Genomic DNA, 17059 nt, shown 5'->3' with positions numbered 1-17059 from the left:
GTCCCAGTTTATCATCTGGACATTTATCAATGCCACCAACTGGTACCCTCCAAGACCCACTGGCCATAACAAATCTGCCGTTGGGATCCGCCGCGGTCTTAGTGGCCAAAAAAAATACACTTTATTAACTAAAATCGCCACACCTCAGGCCCTTCCATCAAAGCCCAAATGAAACACTTGGCTCATCCACTCCTTCCCCAGTTTGGTCTCATCCTTTACCCGCAAATGAGTCTCCTGCATAAACACCACAGCAGCAATTCAATTCTTCAGGTGAGAAAAAAGTCTCGACCTTTTTACCGGGCCACCCAACTCCCTTATGGTCCAGGTGACTATCGATTGGGGACCTCCCACCCCACCATCCCTGAGTCAGTTATTTCCACTGCAATCAGTTGTCAAGTACCTACTCAAAAACTACAGGCCCAAGGCCTACCCAAAATGGCTGCCAAACCCATAGAGTGAAACAAAGAAAATCTCATAGTCACCATCAGCAAACTAAACCCTCCCCGTCCCTGCACTGCCCTCCCCCAACAAACACCCCACCCAAATACACATATTGAAACCCCACAAATGACCAACACCCACTCCCCCAACCACACACAGATACTAAAGCTCATTGAACCAAGTGAAGCAGCAGCTTCTCCCCCATCTTACTCCTGTGAACTAGCAAACTTTAATACTAGTGGGGCAGTCCACTCCCAGGATGGAGAAAAAAAACAACTGTATCGGCCTCCCCGAGGATCAAACATAGGAGGTTTTCATGTTTGACCTGATAACATGAGGCTTCATGGGGTTCAGAGTTGATGTTGAGAACTCACAGGCAGCTCCTTCTTGACTGTATACCACCAAGCTGTCCTCTCTGCTGGGCAGATCCTTTACCACCGGTCGTTAGTGGTGTCTCAGACATTTATATGTCAGGTACGACTCCATGAGTATGACTGTGTGAGAGGGTTTGCAGGCGACAAGACCATGTTTACCGTTGTCGTTTCTGGTACCCGGTTTGTCTGATTTCATTACTTGTCAAATTTTCTGTTTCAGAGGTCAACCATATTGCTGTTGACCTGGAATCAAATGTACATCAGACCAGGTAAGGATGCAGATTTCATTATTGAACCAGATAGGATTTTACAACAATCAGCAATGGTTCTGTAGTCATGGTTAGTCTTTTAATTCCAGATTGTTTAATTGAATCTGCCATGGTGGGATTCAAACCTGGGTCTGCAGAGTATTTCCTGGGTATCCAATTATACCACTTTGCCACAACCTGTTCTTTAGAAAATTCTAGACTGAATTATTGCATCAAAACAGTGACAATCTTTATTATAAACAAAATCATTCTGAGGTTTTAATTGACAAACGGCTCGTTGGCCAGAAAGGATCTGCCCATTGGGGTGACAGGTGCACCCTCACGGGCAGCAGAGTCACATCCCCCAGTTACTGCACTAATATTAAATATATTCCACAGAGCTGTTTACCTTAGGCGTGGGTTTTAGTCAAATCATCAGCTGTAAAAGAAAGACATGATGTCAGGTTAATTTATTCAAAGTTTCTGAAAGTTCGGGGTTGCAAACATGAGTGAAAAGAAGTTGACAGATAAACAGGACACTGTTACCTGAAGAGCAGCTGATGTTGGAGGAATTGGAGTTTTCTGAGCTACTGGATCGCACACTGGAACTGCATGGATTCCTTCCACGTGGTCCTGCCCGCTTAGTGAACTTAGCTGGGAACAAAACCAGTCAGTTGTACTGCTGTGATAAATATATCCCCGACCCCCAAAATATTCTCATGCACCCAAAATTATTCAGAGTAAAAAGCAGCTTCTCTTACCTGTTGGGTTCAAGTTGAGCTGGTCAGAACCTGCATGAGAAACAGGAAGGTTAACAGTTTGACATCAACCTATGGGAGTGATGTATCTCTAAACAGACTGTCCTACTTTCTATTTTATTTCACTGGGGTTTCTATCTCTCTGCTTCTCCCTCTCTCACACAAACACACGGTCAGTGAACAAGGATCATAAAGGCTGGTTATGTTTTCCCACCGTTATATTTCAAACACTCATTTCAGAATTTCTCTCTTTACCAGTTCCTGTTACTTTCTCCGTTGCTCTGGTTAACACAGAGAACTCGAGAGACTCTGATATAACCTGGGACACGTCGAAATCTGACCATTTCCTTTAGTTTAACACATTCCTAATGCTGTAAAGATCTCTCATATTCACAGTTCTCTTTACATATTGAAACCCATGGGTTTAAACACATAAAATGTGCAGATTAATTCCAAATAAAGTCTGTGAGAAGAGTATTGACAGTTCTGTCTCCCAATGTAACCTGTGCGATTAATGAGAGTTTATAATCTGTGTTGTTGCTTACGATTTAAGTTGCAGTAATACAGAATTCCAGTCACCACAGCAAAGCTGATTCCCAGTATTCCCAGCACGGCTCCGATGATGATCAAAGATTTATGTTCTGTGATTCTGTCGTATCCTGAGGAAAAGCACAGTTGGAGGACAGTTTACTTTACACTTGCACATTTCCCAGAGGCTCCTCACCCACATGTCCTCCTCCCTGTGCACAGCGTGTGACAATGGTGACAGTGAATTGGAGAAGATGGCTGGAGGTTGTGAGAGATAGTGAAGGAAGGAGAGGCTTCATCAGTCTCTAGTACCGATTGGGAGAAGACTCAACAGATGGGGAGAAATTTCTTCACTCAGAGGGTTGTGAATCCTTGGAATTCTCTCAAACAGAGAATTGTGAATGCTCAATCATTGAGTCTGTTTAAGATTGCAGTAGGACCTCCAGCGGCCATGGTGTGAGTGGTCGCACATTTGGTGGCTCCCGCTTGTGGTGGAATTCTTGGACCTTTTCCGTGGCTAACGGCGGAGCTGGGAGACTGTAAAAGATGCAGGAGAGATGGAAGAAGAGAGTATCCCAGCGGGGTACAGATTTGTGGACCAGAAATGGTCGAAAAAGGAGAGAACAATGGTCGCAAGCGGGTGTGCATATGACACAGGGAGAAGATGGTGGAGGGTCAAGGCCCTACCTTGCCCGCCCAGTATTCAATGGATCATCGAGTGGGCTTCCTCCAGGAGAAATTTGCCCAGCAGAGAGGTAGGAGGATCTGACCAGGGTGGTGAACTCGATAAAGGCGGGGATCAACCGCATCGAGTTGAGGTCAGAGGCCCAGGGCTAGCCAATCCAGAAGGTGGAGGAGGCGGTGGGGGAGCAGGAGGAGCAGCTTGCTCCGATGGCAGCGGAGATGGGGTTGCTGCAAGATTAACAAAAGAGGCTGCAGGAGAAGGTGGAGGACCTGGATCGCGCAGACAGAACATTAGGATGTCGGCCTTCCGGAGGACAGTGAGAGAGCGGACACCGGCGCACATGTGGCGCGGATATTTGAGAAGTTACTGGGTGAAGGGGCATTTGCTCAGCCCCTGGCGGTGGACTGGGCAAACAGGGCGCTGATGAGGAAGCCGCAAGGGAGCGAGCCGCTGAGGGCGATGGTGGTGCGCCTGCACCGGTTCCTGCATAAAGAGCAGATTTTGAGGTGGGCCAGGCAGACGACGCGCTGTACTTGGGAAGGCAATGAGCTGTGCGTCTACCAGGACCTGGGTGCAGAGCTGCCCAAAACGAGGATGAGCTTCAACAAAGTCAAGACGGCCCTCTTTAAGAAGGAGGTGACGCTTCGCATGTTATACCCAGTGCGCTTGTTGGTAACATATGAAGGGCGAGAACTCTACTTTGACTCGCCAGAGGAGGCGATGGAACTTATTCTAGACAATGGACTAGGAGCAGATGTTCCTGTTTTGTATTTTGTTTCTTTTTCCCGGTATGTATGGTTTGCACTGGGTTAGCAGCCATTGAGCTGTTCTGGGTTTGTTTAGTTCTTGATGGGGGACAGTGGGTTGCTCTTTTCTTTGCGTTTGGTGGGGATTGTAAAGTTTGCACTGGGAGAATGATTGAGCAGGGAGGAAGGGAATCAGTGGCGGGTAGCGCACTCTCAAATTGACTTTTTCATTATGGATAGGATATTGTTGGTGGGGGTGGTGGGCGTTGAGTACTCGGCGATAGTATCAGTCATGCTCCGCACTGGTTGGACTTACGGGTGAGTAAGTGGGGGACTAGCACCCGCAATGGAGGTTAGATGTGGGGCTATTAGCGGAGGAGGAGGTGTGTGCGGGTGAGGGAGGCCATTCGGCGGTATAGTGAGATAAACGATACGGGGGAGGTTTCGGCAGCTATGGTATGGGAGGCACTAGGTGAGAGGGGAGTTTATATCGATATGGGCACACAGGGAGAAGGCAGAGCGGGCGGAAATGGATAGGTTAGTGAAGGAAATTCTCCAGGTGGACAGGAGGTGCTCGGAGGCCCCGGATTGGGGAATTGTGTATGTAAGCCACGTTGGCTGGGGTTGGTTGTTGGTTGGTTGGGTGTTATTTGCTTTGTTGTTTTTTTCCTCTTGAAAATTGTTAAAATTATATATGCCTTATTAAAATATTTTTTTAAAAGGATTGCAGTAATAGATTCCCTACAGAGCAGAAGGAGGCCATTCAGCCCATCCAGTCTGCACCGACCCTCTGAAAGAGCATTCTACCTAGGCCCCTGCCCTATCACCTTAACCCCACCTAACCTGCACATCTTTGGAAACTAAAGGGGAATTTTAGCACAGCCAATCACCTAAACTGCACATTGGATTGTGGGAGGAAACCGGAGCAGCCGGAGGAAACCCACGCAGGCATGAGGAGAAAGTGCAAACTCCACACAGTCATCCCAGGCTGAAATTCAACCCGTGTCCCTGGCATTGTGAGGGAGCAAAGCGAACCACTGTACCACCGTAATGTCAATGTGGTAGTATTCCAGAGAGCCAGGTTAATGCTCGGGGGGGGGGGGGGGGGGGGACACACACACGCAGATTGAATTCCCACCACGGCAGCTGGTAGAATGTAAATTCAATGAATACATCTGGAATTTAAAGTTATTCTCAGTAATAGCAACCATGAAACTATCATTGATTGTCTTAAAGACCCATCTGGTTCACTAATGCCCTTTTGGGAAGAAAGTCTTCCATCCTTACCAAGCCTGGCCTATAATGTGACTCCAGACCCACAGCAATCTTAACTTCCCTTCTGATATTGGCCAAGCAAGACACCCAGTTCAAGAGACAATCAGGGATGGGCAATTAAGCACATCCCATGAAATACTAAACAAACTTGGGTATTTTATGGACTGTGGGAATGAGGAAATAATGTGAGAAAGTGGAGTTGAGTTAGAAGATTGATCTTAGTGAAAGTCAATGTTTCTTTTGTTCTTACTGAATGGTACTTGGAGTTTTCTGGCGAGGGCCTCATGTTCCACTTGGCAAATGTATGAACCACTCACATCTTCATTCAGTGTGAGGAGACTTCTTGCCTGAAACGTTTTGTCATCTTGAGGTACAATGTTCACTGTCTGTGGTGCATTGACAATGACCACGCCGTCTCTCAGCCAGCTGATTTTAATGTCCCTCGGGAAGAAGTCCTTCACCAAACACACCAACTTCATCTGGCCGGATTTTTCCTGAAGTAAGACTTTGCTGGGTATAGGAGCTGTGAAAGCAGACAGCAGTGGGTTACAGGTTAGAGTTGGCATGATCAAGAATCTCCCAGAGACTCCGGCTCTTCATGAAGTGATGGTGAAACAGTTCACAAGGGACAAACTTGCACCTTGGGTTTAAATCTAACTCTGGAATAAGCAATAATATTCTCCTCTGTGTTGTCTGTGATAGTCTGATATAAAAAGATTTAGACATCACCTCACTGCAGCCAATCCACATCATAAAACACCTCTTCAATAAAATACTGATTACAACTGAACACGAATAAATCATAAAGCTGTAAAATCTGGGAAAGGAGATCATTCACAGCTAGAGTAAGGAGAATTTTACAGCAGAGACGGTGTCGAGGGAGCTTTACTCTGTATCTAACCCCGCGCTGTACCTGTCCTGAGAGTGTTTGATGGGGACAGTGTAGAGGGAGCTTTACTCTGTATCTAACCCCGTGCTGTACCTGTCCTGGGAGTGTTTGATGGGGGCAGTGTAGAGGGAGCTTTACTCTGTATCTAACCCCGTGCTGTACCTGTCCTGGGAGTGTTTGATGGGACAGTGCAGAGGGAGCTTTACTCTGTATCTTTTTTTTTTTTAAATAATATTTTATTGAAAATTTTTGGTCAACCAACACAGTACATTGTGCATCCTTTACACAACATTGTAACAATACAGATAATAATGACCTTTTTTAAATTTAAACAAAAACAACAACAAATAAATAAATATTAAATAACAAAAAGAAAAACTAGCCCTAATTGGCAACTGCCTTGTCTCAGGCCACACCCCCCCCCATCCCCCCCCCCCCCCCAAGTCCTGGGCCGCTGCTGCTGCCTTCTTTGTTCTCCCCTATCTATCTTTCCGCAAGATATTCGACGAACGGTTGCCACCGCCTAGTAAACCCTTGAGCCGACCCCCTTAGGACGAACTTAATCCGCTCTAACTTTATGAACCCCGCCATATCATTTATCCAGGTCTCCACCCCCGGGGGCTTGGCTTCTTTCCACATTAGCAATATTCTGCGCCGGGCTACTAGGGACGCAAAGGCCAAAACATCGGCCTCTTTCGCCTCCTGCACTCCCGGCTCTTGTGCAACCCCAAATATAGCCAACCCCCAGCTTGGTTCGACCCGGACTCCTACTACTTTTGAAAGCACCTTTGTCACCCCCATCCAAAACCCCTGTAGTGCCGGGCATGACCAAAACATATGGGTATGATTCGCTGGGCTTCTCGAGCACCTCGCACACCTATCCTCCACCCCAAAAAATTTACTGAGCCGTGTTCCAGTCATATGTGCCCTGTGTAATACCTTAAACTGAATCAGGCTTAGCCTGGCGCACGAGGACGACGAGTTTACCCTGTTTAGGGCATCTGCCCACATCCCCTCCTCAATCTCCTCCCCTAGCTCTTCTTCCCATTTCCCTTTTAGTTCGTCCATCATAATCTCCCCTTCGTCTCTCATTTCCCTATATATATCCGACACCTTACCGTCCCCCACCCATTTCTTTGAGATGACTCTGTCCTGCACCTCTTGTGTCGGGAGCTGCGGGAATTCCCTCACCTGCTGCCTCGCAAAAGCCCTCAATTGCATGTACCTGAATGTATTCCCTTGGGGCAACCCATATTTCTCGGTCAGCGCTCCCAGACTCGCAAACTTCCCATCCACAAATAGATCTTTCAATTGCGTTATACCTGCTCTTTGCCACATTCCATATCCCCCATCCATTCCCCCCGGGGCAAACCTATGGTTGTTTCTTATCGGGGACCCCCCCAGTGCTCCGGTCTTTCCCCTATGTCGTCTCCACTGTCCCCAAATCTTCAGTGTAGCTACCACCACCGGACTCGTGGTATAGTTCCTTGGTGAGAACGGCAATGGGGCTGTCACCATAGCCTGCAGGCTGGTCCCCCTACAGGACGCCCTCTCTAATCTCTTCCACGCCGCTCCTTCCTCCTCTCCCATCCACTTACTCACCATTGAAATATTAGCGGCCCAATAATACTCACTTAGGCTCGGTAGTGCCAGCCCCCCCCTATCCCTACTACGCTGTAAGAATCCCTTCCTCACTCTCGGAGTCTTCCCGGCCCAAACAAAACCCATAATACTCTTTTCTATCCTTTTGAAAAAAGCCTTCGTGATCACCACCGGGAGACACTGAAACACAAAAAGGAATCTCGGGAGGACCACCATCTTAACTGCCTGCACCCTCCCTGCCATTGACAATGCTACCATGTCCCATCTCTTGAAATCTTCCTCCATCTGTTCCACCAACCGCGTCAAATTTAGCCTGTGCAATGTGCCCCAATTCTTAGCTATCTGGATCCCCAGGTAACGAAAGTCTCTTGTTACCTTCCTCAACGGTAGGTCTTCTATTTCTCTACTCTGCTCCCCTGGATGCACCACAAACAGCTCACTCTTTCCCATATTCAATTTATACCCTGAAAAATCCCCAAACTCCCCAAGTATCCGCATTATTTCTGGCATCCCCTCCGCTGGATCCGCCACATATAGTAGCAGATCATCCGCATATAAAGATACCCGGTGTTCTTCTCCTCCCCTAAGTATTCCCCTCCATCCCTTGGAACCTCTCAGCGCTATCGCCAGGGGCTCAATCGCCAGTGCAAACAGTAATGGGGACAGAGGACATCCCTGCCTTGTCCCTCTATGGAGCCGAAAATATGCCGATCCCCGTCCATTCGTGACCACACTCGCCACTGGGGCCCTATACAACAGCTGCACCCATCTAACATACCCCTCTCCGAACCCAAATCTCCTCAACACCTCCCACAGATAATCCCACTCCACTCTATCAAATGCTTTCTCGGCATCCATCGCCACTACTATCTCCGTTTCACCCTCTGGTGGGGCCATCATCATTACCCCTAACAACCTCCGTATGTTCGTGTTCAGCTGTCTCCCCTTCACAAACCCAGTTTGGTCCTCATGAACCACCCCCGGGACACATTCCTCTATTCTCATTGCCATTACCTTGGCCAAGACCTTGGCATCTACATTGAGGAGGGAGATTGGTCTGTAGGACCCGCATTGTAGCGGATCCTTTTCCTTCTTTAAAAGAAGCGATATCGTTGCTTCTGACATAGTCGGGGGCAGTTGTCCCCTTTCCTTTGCCTCGTTGAAGGTCCTCGTCAGTAGCGGGGCGAGCAAGTCCAAATATTTTCTGTAAAATTCAACTGGGAATCCGTCCGGTCCCGGGGCCTTTCCCGTCTGCATGTTCCTAATTCCTTTCACCACTTCTTCTACCGTGATCTGTGCTCCCAATCCCATCCTTTCCTGCTCTTCCACCTTGGGAATTTCCAGCCGATCCAAAAACTCCATCATTCTCTCCCTCCCATCCGGGGGTTGAGCTTCATACAATTTTTTATAAAATGTCTTAAACACTTCATTCACTCTCTCCGCTCCCCGCTCCGTCTCTCCATCTTCGTCTCTCACCCCCCCTATTTCCCTCGCTGCTCCCCTTTTCCTCAATTGGTGTGCCAGCAATCTGCTCGCCTTCTCTCCATATTCATACTGTACACCCTGCGCCTTCCTCCATTGTGCCTCTGCAGTGCCTGTGGTCAGCAAGTCAAATTCCACATGCAGCCTTTGCCTTTCCCTATACAGTCCCTCCTCCGGTGCTTCCGCATACTGTCTGTCCACCCTCAAAAGTTCTTGCAACAACCGCTCCCGTTCCTTACTCTCCTGCTTCCCTTTATGTGTCCTTATTGATATCAGCTCCCCCCTAACCACCGCCTTCAACGCCTCCCAGACCACTCCCACCTGAACCTCCCCATTGTCATTGAGTTCCAAGTACTTTTCAATGCATCCCCTCACCCTTAAGCACACCCCCTCATCCGCCATTAGTCCCATATCCATTCTCCAGGGTGGACGCCCTCTTGTTTCCTCCCCTATCTCCAAGTCTACCCAGTGTGGGGCATGATCCGAAATGGCTATAGCCGTATATTCCGTTCCCCTCACCCTCGGGATCAATGCCCTACCCAACACAAAAAAGTCTATGCGTGAATAGACTTTATGGACATAGGAGAAAAACGAGAACTCCTTACTCCTAGGTCTACTGAATCTCCACGGGTCCACCCCTCCCATCTGCTCCATAAAATCCTTAAGCACCTTGGCTGCTGCCGGCCTCCTACCAGTCCTGGACTTCGACCTATCCAGCCTTGGTTCCAACACCGTGTTAAAGTCTCCCCCCATTATCAGCTTTCCGGTCTCTAGGTCTGGGATGCGTCCTAGCATTCGCCTCATAAAATTGGCATCGTCCCAATTCGGGGCATACACGTTTACCAACACCACCATCTCTCCCTGTAATTTGCCACTCACCATCACGTATCTGCCCCCGTTATCCGCCACTATAGTCTTTGCCTCGAACATTACCCGCTTCCCCACTAATATAGCCACCCCCCTGTTTTTCGTATCCAGCCCCGAATGGAACACCTGCCCTACCCATCCTTTGCGCAACCTAACCTGATCTATCAGTTTCAGATGCGTTTCCTGTAACATGACCACATCTGCTTTAAGTTTCTTAAGGTGTGCGAGTACTCGTGCCCTCTTTATCGGCCCGTTAAGCCCCCTCACGTTCCACGTGATCAGCCGAGTTGGGGGGCTTCCCACCCCCCCCCCTTGCCGGTTAGCCATCATCTTTTTCCAGCTTCTCGCCCAGTTCCCACGCGGCTGTATTTCTCCCAGACGGTGCCCCCCCACCCATCCTTTCCCGCACCCACTCCCCCCTTTCCCCAGCAGCAGCAACCCAGTAATTCCCCCCTCCCCCCCCCCCCCGCTAGACCCCCCGCTAGCGTAATTACTCCCCCCATATTGCTCCCAGAAGTCAGCAAACTCTGGCTGACCTCGGCTTCCCCCCGTGATCCCGGCTCGCCCCGTGCGGCGCCCCCTCCTTCCTGCTTCTCTATTCCCGCCATAATTATCATAGCGCGGGAACCAAGCCCGCGCCTCTCCCTCGGCCCCGCCTCCCATGGCCAACGCCCCATCTCCTCTCCCTCCCCACCTCCCCCCATCACCACCTGTGGGAGAAAGAAAAGTTACCATACCGCAGGATTAATCATACAATCCCTCTTCGCGCCCCCCCCCCCCACTCGTCCCACCACTTTGTCCAAACGTTCATTTTCGTAGTCCAATCATTCCAATTTTTCTTCTACAATAAAAGTCCACGCTTCATCCGCCGTCTCAAAGTAGTGGTGCCTCCCTTGATATGTGACCCACAGTCTTGCCGGTTGCAGCATTCCAAACTTTATCTTTTTTTTGTGAAGTACCGCTTTGGCCCGATTAAAGCTCGCCCTCCTTCTCGCCACCTCCGCACTCCAATCTTGATAGACGCGGATCACCGCGTTCTCCCATTTACTACACCGAGTTTTCTTCGCCCATCTAAGGACCATTTCTCTATCCTTAAAACGGAGAAATCTCACCACTATGGCTCTGGGAGCTTCTCCTGCTCTCGGTCCTCGCACCATAACTCGGTATGCTCCCTCCACCTCCAACGGACCCGTCGGGGCCTCCACTCCCATTAACGAGTGCAGCATCGTGCTCACATATGCCCCGACGTCCGCCCCCTCCACACCTTCAGGAAGGCCAAGAATCCTCAAGTTGTTCCTCCTTGCGTTATTTTCCAGTGCCTCCAACCTCTCCACAGATCGTTTCTGGTGTGCCTCCTGTATCTCCGACTTCACCACCAGGCCCTGTATGTCGTTTTCATTCTCTGCTGCTTTCGCCTTCACGACCCGAAGCTCCTGCTCCTGGGTCTTTTGTTCCTCTTTCAGCCCTTCAATCGCCTGTAGTATCGGGGCCAACAACTCTTTCTTCATTTCCTTTTTTATCTCCTCCACGCAGCGTTTCAAAAACTCTTGTTGTTCAGGGCCCCATATGAAACTGCCACCTTCCGACGCCATCTTGGTTTCTGCTTGCCTTCCTTGCCGTTGTTCCAAAGGATCCGCTGCAATCCGGCCACTTTCCTCTCCTTTTTCCATCCGTGTCCAGGGGGAACACCCTTCTGGTTTACCGCACGGTGTTTTCAGCCGTTAAAATTGCCGTTGGGGCTCCTATCAAGAGCCCAAAAGTCCGTTTCACAGGGAGCTGCCGAAACGTGCGACTCAGCTGGTCATCGCCGCACCCGGAAGCCTTTACTCTGTATCTAACCCCGTGCTGTACCTGTCCTGGGAGTGTTTGATGGGACAGTGCAGAGGGAGCTTTACTCTGTATCTAACCCCGTGCTGTACCTGCCCTGGGAGTGTTTGATGGGGACAGTGTAGAGGGAGCTTTACTCTGTATCTAACCCCGTGCTGTACCTGTCCTGGGAGTGTTTGATGGGGACAGTGTAGAGGGAGCTTTACTCTGTATCTAACCCCGTGCTGTAACTGTCCTGGGAGTGTTTGATGGGGACAGTGTAGAGGGAGCTTTACTCTGTTTCTAACCCTGTGCTGTACCTGCCCTGGGAGTGTTTCATAGGGACAATGCAGAGAGGGTTTTACTTCAAGTTCATTTGTGGTGGGTTTCTCAGGGAATTTTCCGGCCGCCCTGTCATTTTTTTGGGACCCTGGGGAGTTTTTCATTGGTTTAGCCCACACAGTGGGGAGCTGTAATCAGAGATCAGGCCACCATTTTGAAAGGATCCCCGATCTCTAAGTGAGCCTGTGATTTCCCCCCACCCCCCACCCAAGGGAAAAGTCACCCCCTGCACACATGGGCACTACCCTACACCCTCCCAAGTGTGGACACCCCGCTATGGGGTCACTAGGGGCTTCCCTCTTCAGGCCACCTTGCACTCCCTTCCAGGTCCCCCCTTCCAGGACCCCCACCCGTCATCCTCCCAAACTCCCAGAGACCCTTCTTACCTGCCCTGCACCCCCCACAACCGGGAAGCAATAGATCCTTGGTAAGTAGGCCTTAAGTAGGTTTACGGCTTACTTACACGTGGGCGACTTGGCCCCCCATTCTGGGCGGATTCCTGATCCTGGGTAGATCCAGCGACGTGTCGTGGCTGTTGGGAAGCCCGCGGGAGGCTTCACCTTGGATCGACCGGCCGGTAGATCGCGCAGAGAGGATTTATCGGATCGTCGGAGTCATCCTTATGGTCATGCTGAGAACTTGAAGGTCGAACTATTGTGTTTTCTTGTTTCCATCTGTTCCTCCATTAGTGGCCCATTATCCATTAGTCATGTCCCAATTTTTCTGGCATTCCCGATCCCACGGCTTACCATGTAATTATCCAAAACCTGCCTCTTTGAGCATTCTCCCTTCCACTATATGGTCTCTCTCTCTCTCTCTCTTCCCCACCCTCTTCCTGGACTACATAATTTGGGACATTGTCCTGTATTCTACGGTCATCAGGATTCACTTTTCCTGACGACAGAGCTCCCCTGCCCGCAGGTTTTCTGGCAACGTGGAGTGGCTTCAATGGGAAATCCCATTGTCAAGCGGGGTGAGGATAGAATCCCGCCGCTGGAAAGCGGCGCACCACTGGAAACACGCAGCTGGGGGACCAGAGAAACCAGCCCATTTTGTTTATGTGTAAAGTGTTAGGTTTATAAAGTATCTTACCCATTTTTTCAATGGTGAGGTTGCTTATTATAGCTGTTTCTTTAATTTTGTCACAGAGACTCTCGATGCGGCTGAGGACAATATTTATGTTTTTGTTTCGCTTGTTCACCTCAGCTTGTCCAATAGGCTGAGCTGCAACAAATGTTTTCTCAGCGCTGTCATAGTACAAAATAGTAGCACCATCATAAGCCATTTCCGAAGATAAATTGGCTGGTTTATTATCACCGTAGACACATGCACACTGCATGTGGAAATAATGTGGTTCTGAAAGAAGAACACAGTGGAAGATCTTGATAATGGAGGACATTGTTGCATCAGTACCTCATATAAGTCATTTTTAAATCAGAAACATTGGTCTCCTATGCCATTCCTTGCTCATCATAAGTCAGATGATCCAAGAGTAGCGTTATACTATGTAATGAAGACATGGCAGCAATTTCATTCACCATTTCTGAGGTTATCCCTTTCCTTCCACTTTTCTCGTATTTTAGTGCAGCGGAAGGAGCTGGTTGATGAGTAACTAAGAAGCCAATCACCTTCAAGAAATGTCGAACTTACTTGTCGGTATCATGGCATTTAATAAGCACAGTAAGTGATAATACACATAGGAATTATTCCAAGACAGTTCATTAAGGTAACTAAGTTAAATAAATAGCATAAATAACAATGGCAGGTGCTGTGTTGCAGCTGTGGAATGTGGGAGCTCCTAGATACCAACGTGATCCAGGCAAATACATCTGTAGAAAGTGGAAGCAACTAGAACCATCCTTGATCCGGATTATTGATCTGGAAGCCGAACTGCAGACACTGCACAACATCAGGGATGGGGAAAGATACCTGGACACTTTGTGCCAGAAGAGGTCACACCGCTTGGAATAGGGTCATCTGTTTTGGTCAGCAGTGAGGGCTAGGAGGATGTGACCATGAGCGAAGCAGGTAAAGGGACCAGGCAGACTGTAGTGGAGGAGCCTCAGACTTTGCGGTTGTCAAATAGGTTTGAGGTACTTGCAACCTGTATGCAGAGTGGATGAGCAAACTGACCATTGCCATAGCTCCATGGGACAGGAAGTCTTTCCAGTGACTGAAGCTAAAAGGAATATAGTAGTGTTAGGGACAGTATAGTGAGGGTGAGAGTTCAGAAGGCTGTGTTGCCTGTCCAGTGCCAGGATTCAGGACCTCTACTCAGGGCTGGAGACGAAGTGGGAGGGGGAGGATGAAGTAATTGTGGTCCATCATTGTGGTACATGTAACCAACCAAATCTCAAGACAAGGAAAAACTCTGCATAGTCAATATGCTGTAAGGTTCTGCATAGTCAATATGCTGAGCCAGGCAGCAAAATGGTTTTAATTAAATTCCTTAGATTTCAGGAATGTGCCATTAGATAAAAAAATTGGGAATGCAACTCCTTTATTAAAAAAGTGAGGGAGAAAGAAACAGGAAACTCCAGTTCAACAGCTGTGATAGGGAAAATGTTAGAAATGACTATTAAAGATGTTAAAGCAGGGCACATGGAAAAATTTAAAGAAATCAGGCAGAGTCAACATGGTTTTGTGAAAGGGAAATCATGTTTAACCAATTTATTGGAGTTTTTTGAAGAAGGAGCACATGCTGTGGATCAGAGGGATGTACTTTCCATACATTTCCAGAAGGCATTTGACAAGGTGCCACATCAAAGGTCATAGTGGAAAATATAAGCTCATGGCATAGGGGTTATGATATTAACATGCCGAGAAGATTGGCTAGCTAGCAGAAAATATAGAGTAGGCATAAATGGATATGGGCTACAGGGATCAGTGCTGGGACCGCAACTTTTTGAATTATATAAATGACTTGATGAAGGGACCATAGATATGGTTGCTAAATCTGCTGATGACACAAATATAGGTAGGAGTGTAAGTTAAGGACGGAAGGAAGGTACAAAGGGTTAAGTGAGTGGGCAAATGGAGTATAATGTGGGAAAACGTGAAATTGTCCATTTGGCAGGAAGAATAACAAGGTGAGAAATTTCTTCTCTCAGAGGGTAGTGAGCCGTTGAAACTCTCTCACTGAAAAGGCGGTGGAAGCAAAGTCTGAATATTTTTAAGGCAGAGCGAGATAGGCAAGGGGACAAAAGGTTATCAGGGATAGGCAGGAATGTAAAGTTGAGTTGAAAATGAGATCAGCCGTGATCTTATTGAATGGTGGAGGAGGCTCGAGAGGCTAAGTGGCCTACTCCTGCTCCTAATTCATATTATCGTATGTGCAGAGTGAGGAGCATCCATTCAGGAGCGTGTGTGTGTTATACATTCCAGAGTAGGAAGATGGTTCAGTGGGTGGCAGGAGGAGGAGCAGAATGGCATGGTGTCTCTCTCAGCACCTTTCAATCGGATTGCTACGATTGAGAGTGAGAGGTATTTGCAGTGTTGTTCAGTGCTTTTTTCAGGTTAAGGAGCACAGTGCAATAGTAACTAATGGGTTTGTTCTATTCCAAGAAGCTAGGTGGTGAACAGAACTGGATCTTAGGGCAGGATTCTCCGAGCCTGCGGCAGGTCGGAGAATCGCTGCGGACACGGGCGCCGGGCCGCGATTCTTCGGAGACTGGAGAATCGGCGCCAATCACGCCCGCACAGTCGCCGCGGCGCCAGTTGGGGACCGCTGAAAGCGATTCAACGCAGGCGACCGGCCGAACTCCCGCCAAGTTACCACCCGGTGGGAGGTCGGACCCGAGGTCGCGGTGGACGTCCTGGTGGTGGGATCTGGAGGGGGCCTACCTCGTTCCGCGTGGGCCCGTTAGGTCCCCGATATGTTGCTCCCCGCCGGCGCAGAGACGGCAACCAAGTGCATACGCTGCCGCGGAGATGCCCGTCGCGCAAATGCGCGGATCCTCGCTGGCCGTGCAGGGCCGCCTTTCGGCGCCGGAGCAGCGCGCAGCACTCCGGCACTGTGCTAGCCTCCTGAACACCGGTGAATTGCTGGGCCAGGAGGGCCGTTGATACCGGCGTACACCACTCCGGTGTTCATGCCGGCGTCAACACTTGGCCGGGATTTTGTCAATCCCGGCCCTAATCTTTATAGAGGTTATCAGATTTTATTTACAGGCATTCACATTACAAGCACATACCTTGTAACCCAACAATCTCAGTTTCAGTCTTCCTGTGTAGAAGGAGGCCACTCAGCCCATCACATCTGGAAGAGCTCTTTCCTTAGTCCCAGCCTAGAAGCTTCTCTTTCCTCCTCGTTCAAGTTTTAACTTACTTACTTCCATTTTACATGTTGGCAGATACACTTTTAAAAGCTATTCTGGGATCCTCTGCTGGATAATCCTGAATCCTGGCAGCCCTCTTGAGCACTGAATCAGAGCACGAGATATCATTTTTCCCCAATGTAAACCCCTCAGATGGAACATTAAAATGAGGGAGGATAAATAAGCCCACTTACCAGTAGAACAATCCACCAAATCCAGAACAGAAGCAACTGTTGCAGCAACAGCCACAAAGACCCATCTGTAGAGAACTGACATCTTGAAAGGAAGACAGTGGCTTTCCGAACAAGATTGTAGTAAAGGTGAGACTGATTGAAGTCAGGGGCTCGTCAAGACTTGTTTTGATTCCTTGAGACACAAACACATCCAAGGTTATTGACTCCACCCACAGAAACACATACTTGTGCTTTTTTGGCTCTGTCACTATAACAATAAATTATTTTCCTCTTCCTCATGCTTTTTGCATAACTTTCAAGAAAGGGATGGTTTCTATTAAAGGGATGATGGCCTCATGTTGAAAGCTGACTGCCGGATTTCCTTCAATGGGGTATGATGTGTGTGTCAATCCTGGGACATATTATTGGGTGCAGGGTGATTCACCTTCTTGAACCCGATGCAATCCCATGGGAAATACTTTTTCACCAACTAAGTGGCTGGGATCTGGGATGCACTGCATGGAACT

General features: G+C 48.8%; 1 protein-coding gene across 1 annotated transcript; it reads right to left on the bottom strand.

Moving 5' to 3' along the window:
* Positions 1-1288: 1288 nt before the first annotated feature.
* On the bottom strand, positions 1289-16699 carry LOC140398907 (rano class II histocompatibility antigen, A beta chain-like). The gene is made up of 7 exons (XM_072487875.1): positions 16554-16699; positions 13136-13399; positions 5306-5578; positions 2367-2480; positions 1825-1854; positions 1610-1717; positions 1289-1502 (listed from the first exon to the last, which is right to left on the bottom strand). Exons 1-7 carry the CDS (start codon positions 16633-16635, stop codon positions 1474-1476), a joined length of 900 nt encoding a protein of 299 aa, XP_072343976.1. The 5' UTR covers positions 16636-16699; the 3' UTR covers positions 1289-1473.
* Positions 16700-17059: the final 360 nt, after the last annotated feature.

This window comes from Scyliorhinus torazame, chromosome 22 (assembly GCF_047496885.1).
Source record: "Scyliorhinus torazame isolate Kashiwa2021f chromosome 22, sScyTor2.1, whole genome shotgun sequence".
In the NCBI taxonomy this organism is placed as follows: Eukaryota; Metazoa; Chordata; class Chondrichthyes; order Carcharhiniformes; family Scyliorhinidae; genus Scyliorhinus; species Scyliorhinus torazame.
This window is presented reverse-complemented; position numbering and strand designations above follow the sequence as displayed.

Excerpts from the sequence above, each read along its gene's own strand:
- LOC140398907 (XM_072487875.1), bottom strand. The coding sequence starts at position 16,635 with ATGTCAGTTCTCTACAGATGGGTCTTTGTGGCTGTTGCTGCAACAGTT. Across the intron at positions 5,579-13,135 it reads CCTCACCATTGAAAAAATGG|CTCCTATACCCAGCAAAGTC; the intron begins GTAAGATACTTT and ends CTGCTTTCACAG. Across the intron at positions 2,481-5,305 it reads AAAACTCCAAGTACCATTCA|GATACGACAGAATCACAGAA; the intron begins GTAAGAACAAAA and ends GCTTTTCCTCAG.